The sequence below is a fragment of the Oncorhynchus gorbuscha genome, linkage group LG21 (assembly GCF_021184085.1).
Source record: "Oncorhynchus gorbuscha isolate QuinsamMale2020 ecotype Even-year linkage group LG21, OgorEven_v1.0, whole genome shotgun sequence".
Classification (NCBI taxonomy): Eukaryota; Metazoa; Chordata; class Actinopteri; order Salmoniformes; family Salmonidae; genus Oncorhynchus; species Oncorhynchus gorbuscha.
Window position 1 is genome coordinate 8,397,151 of NC_060193.1, and position 12,397 is coordinate 8,409,547.

Genomic DNA, 12,397 nt, shown 5'->3' on the forward strand with positions numbered 1-12,397 from the left:
CCATCGACCTCTGGGTTATGGGCCCAGCACGCTTCCGCTGCGCCACTCTGCTATACAGACGAATACGACTTGTGCATTTTGAACTACTCCAGGAAATTACGTTGCAGACTAGCTCTATGCTGCCCCCTTTCATTGGGTAACTCCAGTTGAAGGCCGACCGGGGTACTGCAGGCTGTCATTAGCACAACACAGAACAAAAATATAAAACGCAACATGCAACAATTTCTAAGATTATACTAAAATACAGTTCATATAAAGAAATCAGTCAATTGAAATAATTAATTAGGTCCTAATCTATGGATTTCACATGACTGGGAATACAGATATGCATCTGTTGATCACAGCTATCTTAAAAAGAAAACATATATATATCAAATGTAACATTTATTTAACTAGGAAAGTCAGTTAAGAACAAATTCTTATTTACAATGACGGCCTACCCCTACCAAACCCGGATGACGTTGGGCCAATTGTGCGACCGCCCTATGGGTTACAGCCTGGATTTGAACCAGGTACTTGCACTGAGATGCAGTGCCTTACACCACCGTGTCACTCAGGAGGCCCAAAGGGTAGGGGCGTGGATCAGAAAACCATTCAGTACCTGGTGTGACCACCATTTGATTCCATATGTGTTATTTCCTAGTTTTGACATCTTCACTATTATTCTACAATGTAGAAAATAGTAAAAAATAAAGAAAAACCCTGGAATGTGTAGGTATGTCCAAGCTTTTGACTGGTACTGATACCTGTATGCACTTGTGATAAAACATAATCTTTTTTTATAAACTATTGATCCTTTGTGGCTAAATGATGCTCTCCGGTATATTTTTTACGTTGACAGTGGGCTCCTGTGGTTGGATAAAAACCTATAATAATACATTTTAAAAATATCATTTTTTCATCTTGGGCGTCTGACTCAAACAAATGACCAGTCACATGTATTTAATACGCAGTTTTTGTATTGTAATTTTGCATTAATCGGTTACCCACGTGGGCCACCTACCTCCTCTCCTTCCCCATCTGATGATGAGCAGAGCACAGCAGCAGCCTGTCTACACCCAGAGAACCACAGTATGAGTCATAAAACCCATCAAATCTAGCGGTCAAACAAGGAAATGGTTCCCAACGTTTTTCCACCATTCATTTTCCCCATAGGGTGATTTTAGAAACACTTCAAATACGGGCTGTGTTTTGGGTAGGCTTACCCTGGCATGATGTTTTGTGTAGGCTTACCCTGGCATGATGTTTTGTGTAGGCTTACCCTGGCATGATGTTTTGTGTAGGCTTACCCTGGCATGATATTTTGTGTAGGCTTACCCTGGCATGATGTTTTGTGTAGGCTTACCCTGGCATGATGTTTTGTGTAGTCTCACCCTGGCATGATGTTTTGTGTAGGCTTACCCTGGCATGATGTTTTGTGTAGGCTTACCCTGGCATGATGTTTTGTGTAGGCTTACCCTGGCATGATATTTTGTGTAGGCTTACCCTGGCATGATGTTTTGTGTAGGCTTACCCTGGCATGATGTTTTGTGTAGTCTCACCCTGGCATGATGTTTTGTGTAGGCTTACCCTGGCATGATGTTTTGTGTAGGCTTACCCTGGAATGATGTTTTGTGTAGGCTTACCCTGGCATGATGTTTTGTGTAGGCTCACCCTGGCATGATGTTTTGTGTAGGCTTACCCTGGCATGATGTTTTGTGTAGGCTCACCCTGGCATGATGTTTTGATAACTGTGCAAATCTCTCTAGGACAAGGTACTTTAATCAACATATTTGTCTGTATTTACCCAAATACTTTGTACTTTACTATTTATATTTATGACAACGTCAATTTTACTCCATACATTTTCACTGACACCAAAAAAGGTACTCGTTACATTTTGAATACTTAGCAGGACAGGGAAATTCACGCACTTATCAGGAGAACATCCCTGGTCATCCATACTGTCTCTGATCTGGCGGACTCACTAAACAGAGAACATCCCTGGTCATCCCGACTGTCTCTGATCTGGAGGACTCACTAAACAAGGAACATCCCTGGTCATCCCTACTGTCTCTGATCTGGCGGACTCACTAAACAGAGAACATCCCTGGTCATCCCTACTGTCTCTGATCTGGCGGATTCACAAAACAGGGAACATCCCTGGTCATCCCGACTGTCTCTGATCTGGAGGACTCACTAAACAGAGAACATCCCTGGTCATCCCTACTGCCTCTGATCTGGAGGACTCACTAAACAGAGAACATCCCTGGTCATCCCTACTGTCTCTGATCTGGCGGACTCACTAAACAGAGAACATCCCTGGTCATCCCTACTGTCTCTGATCTGGCCTGCGTCCCGGACTCGTCTCTTCACTGTTGTCGCTGAAACCGGTGTTTTGAGGGTACTATTTAATGAAGCTGCCATTTGAGGACTTGTGAGGTGTCTGTTTCTCAAACTAGACACTCTAATGTACCTGTCCTCTTGCTCAATTGTGCACCGGGGCGTCCCACTCCTCTTTCTATTCTGGTTAGGGCCAGTTTGCACTGTTCTGTGAAGGGAGTAGTACACAGCGTTGTACGAGATCTTCAGTTCCTTGGCAATTTCTCGCATGGAAAAGCCTTCATTTCTCAGAACAAGAATAGACTGACGGGTTTCAGAAGAAAGTTCTTTGTTTCTTGCCATTTTGAGCCTGTAATCGAACCCACAAATGCTGATGCTCCAGATACTCAACTAGTCTAAAGAAGGCCAGTTGTATTGCTTCTTTATTTAAATAGCACAAGAGTTTTCAGCTGTTCTAACATAATTGCAAAATGGTTTTCTAATGATCAATTAGCTTTTTAAAATGATAAACTTGGATTAGCTGACACAACGTGACATTGGAACACAGGAGTGATGGTTGCTGATAACGGGCCTCTGTACGCCTATGTAGATATTCCATAAAAAAATCTGCTGTTTCCAGCTACAATAGTAATTTACAGCATGAACACTGTCTACACTCTATTTCTGTTTTTTGTTTCTTTAAGTGTTTTTCTTTCAAAAACAAGAACTTCTAAGTGACCCCAAACTTCTGAACGGTAGTGTATACATATACAGTATATATTTACGTAATACTTTTCAGACCCAGTAAACCCCTGCAACACCCTCGGAGAGTCACTGTTAGCCTAAACAGTGTTGAGTGTATTAATTGTGTACAACTATAGCTAGTTATCAGTATCTACATACGAACCTATTCCACATAGTTGCATCTCTGGTGTCCTCCGCAGCAGTCTCCGTAGCCGATCATTCTCCTCCTGGTACTCCACTACCGTTTTCTCAACTGCCCCGAAAATCTCTACATCAGCCGCCCGCAACCTTCAACAGAGACCCAGTTTTTGCACACGGAGTCGAACATTGCACTCCAAAACAACATATTCAGATTATTAGGCTCCTGAGACGCCCTGGGGAGGGGCGTCTCACTTTTTAGGTTATGTTTATATTTTTATTCACTATACTAATGAATAATAACATATATGTCCTAGTGTCCAGCTGGTGAACAGTGTCCGAGTGTCCAGCTGGTGAACAGTGTCCGAGTGTCCAGCTGGTGAACAGTGTCCGAGTGTCCAGCTGGTGAACAGTGTCCGAGTGTCCAGCTGGTGAACAGTGTCCGAGTGTCCAGCTGGTGAACAGTGTCCGAGTGTCCAGCTGGTGAACAGTGTCCGAGTGTCCAGCTGGTGAACAGTGTCCGAGTGTCCAGCTGGTGAACAGTGTCCAGCTGGTGAACAGTGTCCGAGTGTCCAGCTGGTGAACAGTGTCCGAGTGTCCAGCTGGTGAACAGTGTCCGAGTGTCTAGCTGGTGAACAGTGTCCAGCTGGTGAACAGTGTCCAGCTGGTGAACAGTGTCCGAGTGTCCAGCTGGTGAACAGTGTCCAGCTGGTGAACAGTGTCCGAGTGTCTAGCTGGTGAACAGTGTCCGAGTGTCCAGCTGGTGAACAGTGTCCAGCTGGTGAACAGTGTCCAGCTGGTGAACAGTGTCCAGCTGGTGAACAGTGTCCAGCTGGTGAACAGTGTCCGAGTGTCCAGCTGGTGAACAGTGTCCAGCTGGTGAACAGTGTCCTGGTTTCCACAAATCAGGGAATAACTGCACCTTTTGCAGCATATATTATTGATTGCAAACAAGTAAATTTGACACAACATCACCCTACGATAAAGATTTACTGTTGCTGCAGCACAGATGTTTAGAAATGTAGCTTTTGAACCAACACATCCTTAGGAAACTATGAATTCGTTGATTGAAGTGTTTGTGGCTATGTAACTTGCCTTATAATGTTGTATGTTACTTCTTCATCTTTATTCCATGTATTTGTCTCGCCACTTTTAGGGATTGATAAAGTTGGTATGAACATAATTGAATTTTACACACTGAGGTCACTAAGTCTATCTATTATAAACGTTATGCATTTATACAGTACATGAACATCATTGGAATCTACTGTATATGTCAATGAGACTTGATATGTTTACTTTAGTATTTGATCTGTCACATCTGCTCCCACTACGCCCTCTGGTGTCCATCTGGTGTCCATCTGGTGTCCATCTGGTGCCATCCTAACATTCTTCTTCCCCTGTATACTCTCTCTGTCTCTCTGTCTCTCTGTCTCTCTGTCTCTCTGTCTCTCTCTCTCTCTCTCTCTCTCTCTCTCTCTCTCTCTCTCTCTCTCTCTCTCTATTCAATTCAATTCAAGGGCTTTATTGGCATGGGAAACATGTGTTAACATTGCCAAAGCAAGTGAGGTAGACAACATACAAAGTGAATATCTGTCTGTCTCTCTCTCTCTCTCTCTGTCTCTCTCTCTCTGTCTCTCTCTCTCTCTCTCTGTCTCTCTCTCTCTGTCTCTCTGTCTCAACAAAATCTGTTGTAGTTATTAATCATTCAAACAATTTTTCTGCTCTACTTTTTGTCTTCCTTAAAAAAATTAGCAGAGGATGGTTTCGATCCATCGACCTCTGGGTTATGGGCCCAGCACGCTTCCGCTGCGCCACTCTGCTATACAGACGAATACGACTTGTGCAGTTTGAACTACTCCAGGAAATTACGTTGCAGACTAGCTCTATGCTGCCCCCTTTCATTGGGTAACTCCAGTTGAAGGCCGACCGGGGTACTGCAGGCTGTCATTAGCACTCCACAGAACAAAAATATAAAACGCAACATGCAACAATTTCTAAGATTATACTGAAATACAGTTCATATAAAGAAATCAGTCAATTGAAATAATTAATTAGGTCCTAATCTATGGATTTCACATGACTGGGAATACAGATATGCATCTGTTGATCACAGCTATCTTAAAAAGAAAACATATATATATCAAATGTAACCTTTATTTAACTAGGCAAGTCAGTTAAAAACAAATTCTTATTTACAATGACGGCCTACCCCAACTGTGCTGCCATCCTGTTAGAAGGTAACAGATTATTTTATTACAATGGTTAAATTGGATTTTCATTGTTCAATGGTGTTATTTGCCCCCTAGTGGCGCTTTCTGGTACTTAGAAAGACAACGCAAACGGGAAGTTCAGAATTGGTTTTGCACGCATAGAAGCAGCTACAGACAACGCTACGGTGCAGGTCTTTCAATATAGTTATTTCTTGTCACGCTTCAGCCTTGGAAAAATATTTGTTTGTAAGTTCGATTCAAGCATTTAGCTAATGATGATAATCTTGTTATTGATAGAGTTTCTTACATATCAATGTTGGTTGCATTTACTCACAAATTGCATGCCTTTTGTGTATGTCGTTAGCTGTATTACTTTGCTCATGCGTCATGCAAACGAATTGTAAAATATACAATACTGTAGTTTTGTTACTGTTTCTAGTGTAATATGCTTTGTTATTCTACATAGATGGTTATACATTATTAGAGTAATGAAAGGAGCAATTACCATATGGTTAACAATTAGATATATGGTTTGGCATCATGCCAGATGCATGGTACCTTAGCACGTGCTTTGTATTATGCAACTTCAAATGTTTAATGTACAGCTACAGTATGTCGGTGTGAATTGAACACTAAAGTATATTCTTTTCTGTATTTTGCAGTTTCACAACATAAACGTTTTCAATATATTCATTCAAGAAAAGTCACGCCTTGGCAGTTTTATTGAAGACTTAGTTGTTAGCTATCTGTCTAGTTTTGCATGGGAACGCAACTCAAGGGCAGAATACCAACCAAACCCGGATGACGTTGGGCCAATTGTGCGACCGCCCTATGGGTTACAGCCTGGATTTGAACCAGGTACTTGCACTGAGATGCAGTGCCTTACACCACCGTGTCACTCAGGAGGCCCAAAGGGTAGGGGCGTGGATCAGAAAACCATTCAGTACCTGGTGTGACCACCATTTGATTCCATATGTGTTATTTCCTAGTTTTGACATCTTCACTATTTATGTAGAAAATAGTAAAAAATAAAGAAAAACCCTGGAATGTGTAGGTTTGTCCAAGCTTTTGACTGGTGCTGATACCTGTATGCACTTGTGATAAAACATAATCTTTTTTATAAACTATTGATCCTTTGTGGGTAAATTATGCTCTCCGGTATATTTTTAACGTTGACAGTGGGCTCCTGTGGTTGGATAAAAACCTATAATAATACATTTTAAAAATATCATTTTTTCATCTTGGGCGTCTGACTCAAACAAATGACCAGTCACATGTATTTAATACGCAGTTTTTGTATTGTAATTTTGTATTAATCGGTTACCCACGTGGGCCACCTACCTCCTCTCCTCCCCCATCTGATGATGAGCAGAGCACAGCAGCAGCCTGTCTACACCCAGAGAACCACAGTATGAGTCATAAAACCCATCAAATCTAGCGGTCAAACAAGGAAATGGTTCCAACCGTTTTACCAACATTCATTTTCCCCATAGGGTGATTTTAGAAACACTTCAAATACGGGCTGTGTTTTGTGTAGGCTTACCCTGGCATGATGTTTTGTGTAGGCTTACCCTGGCATGATGTTTTGTGTAGTCTCACCCTGGCATGATGTTTTGTGTAGGCTTACCCTGGCATGATGTTTTGTGTAGGCTTACCCTGGCATGATGTTTTGTGTAGGCTTACCCTGGCATGATGTTTTGTGTAAGCTCACCCTGGCATGATGTTTTGTGTAGGCTCACCCTGGCATGATGTTTTGTGTAGGCTTGCCCTGGCATGTTTTGTGTAGGCTTACCCTGGCATGATGTTTTGTGTAGGCTTACCCTGGAATGATGTTTTGTGTAGGCTTACCCTGGCATGATGTTTTGTGTAGGCTTACCATGGCATGATGTTTTGTGTAGGCTCACCCTGGCATGGTGTTTTGTGTAGGCTTACCCTGGCATGATGTTTTGTGTAGGCTCACCCTGGCATGATGTTTTGTGTAAGCTCACCCTGGCATGATGTTTTGTGTAGGCCTACCCTGGCATGATGTTTTGTGTAGGCTCACCCTGGCATGATGTTTTGTGTAGGCTCACCCTGGCATGATGTTTTGTGTAGGCTTACCCTGGAATGATGTTTTGTGTAGGCTTACCCTGGCATGATGTTTTGTGTAGGCTTACCATGGCATGATGTTTTGTGTAGGCTCACCCTGGCATGGTGTTTTGTGTAGGCTTACCCTGGCATGATGTTTTGTGTAGGCTCACCCTGGCATGATGTTTTGTGTAAGCTCACCCTGGCATGATGTTTTGTGTAGGCCTACCCTGGCATGATGTTTTGTGTAGGCTTACCCTGGCATGATGTTTTGTGTAGGCTCACCCTGGCATGATGTTTTGTGTAGGCTTGCCCTGGCATGTTTTGTGTAGGCTTACCCTGGCATGATGTTTTGTGTAGGCTTACCCTGGAATGATGTTTTGTGTAGGCTTACCCTGGCATGATGTTTTGTGTAGGCTTACCATGGCATGATGTTTTGTGTAGGCTTACCCTGGAATGATGTTTTGTGTAGGCTTACCCTGGCATGATGTTTTGTGTAGGCTTACCATGGCATGATGTTTTGTGTAAGCTCACCCTGGCATGATGTTTTGTGTAAGCTCACCCTGGCATGATGTTTTGTGTAGGCCTACCCTGGCATGATGTTTTGTGTAGGCTTACCCTGGCATGATGTTTTGTGTAGGCTCACCCTGGCATGATGTTTTGTGTAGGCTTGCCCTGGCATGTTTTGTGTAGGCTTACCCTGGAATGATGTTTTGTGTAGGCTTACCCTGGCATGATGTTTTGTGTAGGCTTACCATGGCATGATGTTTTGTGTAGGCTTACCCTGGAATGATGTTTTGTGTAGGCTTACCCTGGCATGATGTTTTGTGTAGGCTTACCATGGCATGATGTTTTGTGTAAGCTCACCCTGGCATGATGTTTTGTGTAGGCCTACCCTGGCATGATGTTTTGTGTAGGCTTACCCTGGCATGATGTTTTGTGTAGGCTCACCCTGGCATGATGTTTTGTGTAGGCTTACCCTGGCATGATGTTTTGTGTAGGCTCACCCTGGCATGATGTTTTGTGTAGGCTTACCCTGGCATGATGTTTTGTGTAGGCTTACCCTGGCATGATGTTTTGTGTAGGCTCACCCTGGCATGATGTTTTGTGTAGGCTCACCCTGGCATGATGTTTTGTGTAGGCTCACCCTGGCATGATGTTTTGTGTAGGCTTACCCTGGCATGATGTTTTGTGTAGGCTCACCCTGGCATGATGTTTTGTGTAGGCTCACCCTGGCATGATGTTTTGTGTAGGCTTACCCTGGCATGATGTTTTGTGTAGGCTCACCCTGGCATGATGTTTTGTGTAGGCTCACCCTGACATGATGTTTTGTGTAGGCTCACCCTGGCATGATGTTTTGTGTAGGCTTACCCTGGCATGATGTTTTGTGTAGGCTCACCCTGGCATGATGTTTTGTGTAGGCTTACCCTGGCATGATGTTTTGTGTAGGCTCACCCTGGCATGATGTTTTGTGTAGGCTTACCCTGGCATGATGTTTTGTGTAAGCTCACCCTGGCATGATGTTTTGTGTAGGCCTACCCTGGCATGATGTTTTGTGTAGGCTCACCCTGGCATGATGTTTTGTGTAGGCTCACCCTGGCATGATGTTTTGTGTAGGCTTACCCTGGAATGATGTTTTGTGTAGGCTTACCCTGGCATGATGTTTTGTGTAGGCTTACCATGGCATGATGTTTTGTGTAGGCTCACCCTGGCATGGTGTTTTGTGTAGGCTTACCCTGGCATGATGTTTTGTGTAGGCTCACCCTGGCATGATGTTTTGTGTAAGCTCACCCTGGCATGATGTTTTGTGTAGGCCTACCCTGGCATGATGTTTTGTGTAGGCTTACCCTGGCATGATGTTTTGTGTAGGCTCACCCTGGCATGATGTTTTGTGTAGGCTTGCCCTGGCATGTTTTGTGTAGGCTTACCCTGGCATGATGTTTTGTGTAGGCTTACCCTGGAATGATGTTTTGTGTAGGCTTACCCTGGCATGATGTTTTGTGTAGGCTTACCATGGCATGATGTTTTGTGTAGGCTTACCCTGGAATGATGTTTTGTGTAGGCTTACCCTGGCATGATGTTTTGTGTAGGCTTACCATGGCATGATGTTTTGTGTAAGCTCACCCTGGCATGATGTTTTGTGTAGGCCTACCCTGGCATGATGTTTTGTGTAGGCTTACCCTGGCATGATGTTTTGTGTAGGCTCACCCTGGCATGATGTTTTGTGTAGGCTTACCCTGGCATGATGTTTTGTGTAGGCTCACCCTGGCATGATGTTTTGTGTAGGCTTACCCTGGCATGATGTTTTGTGTAGGCTCACCCTGGCATGATGTTTTGTGTAGGCTCACCCTGGCATGATGTTTTGTGTAGGCTCACCCTGGCATGATGTTTTGTGTAGGCTTACCCTGGCATGATGTTTTGTGTAGGCTCACCCTGGCATGATGTTTTGTGTAGGCTTACCCTGGCATGATGTTTTGTGTAGGCTCACCCTGGCATGATGTTTTGTGTAGGCTCACCCTGGCATGATGTTTTGTGTAGGCTCACCCTGGCATGATGTTTTGTGTAGGCTTACCCTGGCATGATGTTTTGTGTAGGCTCACCCTGGCATGATGTTTTGTGTAGGCTCACCCTGGCATGATGTTTTGTGTAGGCTCACCCTGGCATGATGTTTTGTGTAGGCTTACCCTGGCATGATGTTTTGTGTAGGCTCACCCTGGCATGATGTTTTGTGTAGGCTTACCCTGGCATGATGTTTTGTGTAGGCTCACCCTGGCATGATGTTTTGTGTAGGCTTACCCTGGCATGATGTTTTGTGTAGGCTCACCCTGGCATGATGTTTTGTGTAGGCTTACCCTCTCTCTGTCAACAAAATCTATTGTAGTTATTAATCATTCAAACAATTTTTCTGCTCCACTTTGTGTCTTCCCTGTATTTACCACATATTGAATATACTCTCCCCTTGGACAGTGGAGCTTAACCTTTTCAATTGGCTCTGCAGTGTACTCCAGCATTTTGGATTTGAGATAAAATATGTTACATGAAGCAGAATGTCACCTGTTATTTGAGGGTGTTTTCATACATTTCAGTTCTACAGTTTAGACATGAAAGCACTATGTATCCAGTCCCCCCATTTGAAGTTGTCATATAAGTATTTGGACAAATTCACTTATTGTGTATTAAAGTAGTCAAGTTTAGTATTTGGTCCCGTATTCCTAGCACACGAGTATATAGCCAAATGTAAAAATGTAGCATCACTGTTGAAATACTCTCCCCGGGAGCTGTCGGTCTGTCCTCTGGAGCTGTAATATCATAGAGAACCACAGGGGGTGCTAATACCACACCATGTTCCTGTCTGTCCTCTGGAGCTGTAATATCATAGAGAACCACAGGGGGTGCTAATACCACACCATGTTCCTGTCTGTCCTCTGGAGCGGTAATATCATAGAGAACCACAGGGAGTGCTAATACCACACCATGTTCCTGTCTGTCCTCTGGAGCGGTAATATCATAGAGAACCACAGGGGGTGCTAATACCACACCATGTTCCTGTCTGTCCTCTGGAGCGGTAATATCATAGAGAACCACAGGGAGTGCTAATACCACACCATGTTCCTGTCTGTCCTCTGGAGCGGTAATATCATAGAGAACCACAGGGAGTGCTAATACCACACCATGTTCCTGTCTGTCCTCTGGAGCGGTAATATCATAGAGAACCACAGGGAGTGCTAATACCACACCATGTTCCTGTCTGTCCTCTGGAGTGGTAATATCATAGAGAACCACAGGGAGTGCTAATACCACACCATGTTCCTGTCTGTCCTCTGGAGCGGTAATATCATAGAGAACCACAGGGAGTGCTAATACCACACCATGTTCCTGTCTGTCCTCTGGAGCGGTAATATCATAGAGAACCACAGGGGGTGCTAATACCACACCATGTTCCTGTCTGTCCTCTGGAGCGGTAATATCCAATGATAACCTATACACAGTGCATTCGGAAAGTATTCAGACCACTTGACTTTTTCCAAATTTTGTTACATTTCAGCCATATTCTAAAATGTATTAAATTGTCCCCCCCCCCTCATCAATCTACACACAATACCCCATAATGACAAATCAAAAACAAGTTTAGAAATGTTTGCTAATTTATACAAATTTAAAAAGTGGAAATAACAAATTTACATAAGTATTCAGACTCTTTACTCAGTACTTTGTTGTAGTAAACCCACTGTTCTTAGGCCGTCATTGAAAATAAGATTTTGTTCTTAACTGACTTGCCTAGTTAAATTAAGGTAATAAAAAGGTGTCATGGACAGAGCAGGTGTTCTTAATGTTTTGTATACTCAGTGAATATCATTCCTCTATTGAAGATTAAACATCAAGGATCGGACACTTTCTTTCCCCATTTTCGCCTGAAATGAAGAAAAAAAACTGCTTGTAAGCACAGGACCTGAAGAAAGGATATGCTGATTCTTGATACCGTTTGAAAGGAAACACTTTTAAGTTTGAGAAAATGTGAAATGAATGTAGGAGAATATAACATTAGATCTGTTAAAAGACAAGACAAAGAAAAAAACATGCGTTTTCTATTTATTTTTTTTCTCCATCTTTGAAATGTAAAAGGAGTCTAGGTGCAATTTAGATTTTGCCCACTAGATGGCAGCAGTGTATGTGCAACGTTTAACTGATTCAATGAACCATTGCATTACTGTTCAAAAGTCTCACCACAATGTGCCGAATTGGTCAATTGATACATTTTCATGTACATAACATACAAAAATGATATGGTAATAAAAGATGTACGTTTAAACACTCCCAGGAATGTCATAAATGATGGATCATTAGCTGGACACCGATCCCATAGAGGTTAATAAGCAGCATTAGGTAAAAATGGTTGATAAATACTCTTGGACAAATTGAAGGAGACATTTTCT

The 12,397-nt window shown here is 43.0% G+C and overlaps 1 protein-coding gene across 1 annotated transcript in view; it reads right to left on the minus strand.

Annotated features, from left to right (window-relative positions):
- LOC124008866 (zinc finger protein 250-like) overlaps positions 1-4,565 on the minus strand; it is a 69,687-nt gene extending 65,122 nt beyond the window's left edge. Inside the window, exons 1-2 of the mRNA XM_046320450.1 lie at positions 4,483-4,565; positions 3,209-3,333 (exon numbers count right to left, since the gene is read on the minus strand). Coding sequence (XP_046176406.1) covers positions 3,209-3,333; positions 4,483-4,565 — 208 coding nt within the window. The remainder of the gene's footprint in view (positions 1-3,208; positions 3,334-4,482) is intronic.
- Between the last annotated feature and the right edge of the window lie 7,832 nt (positions 4,566-12,397).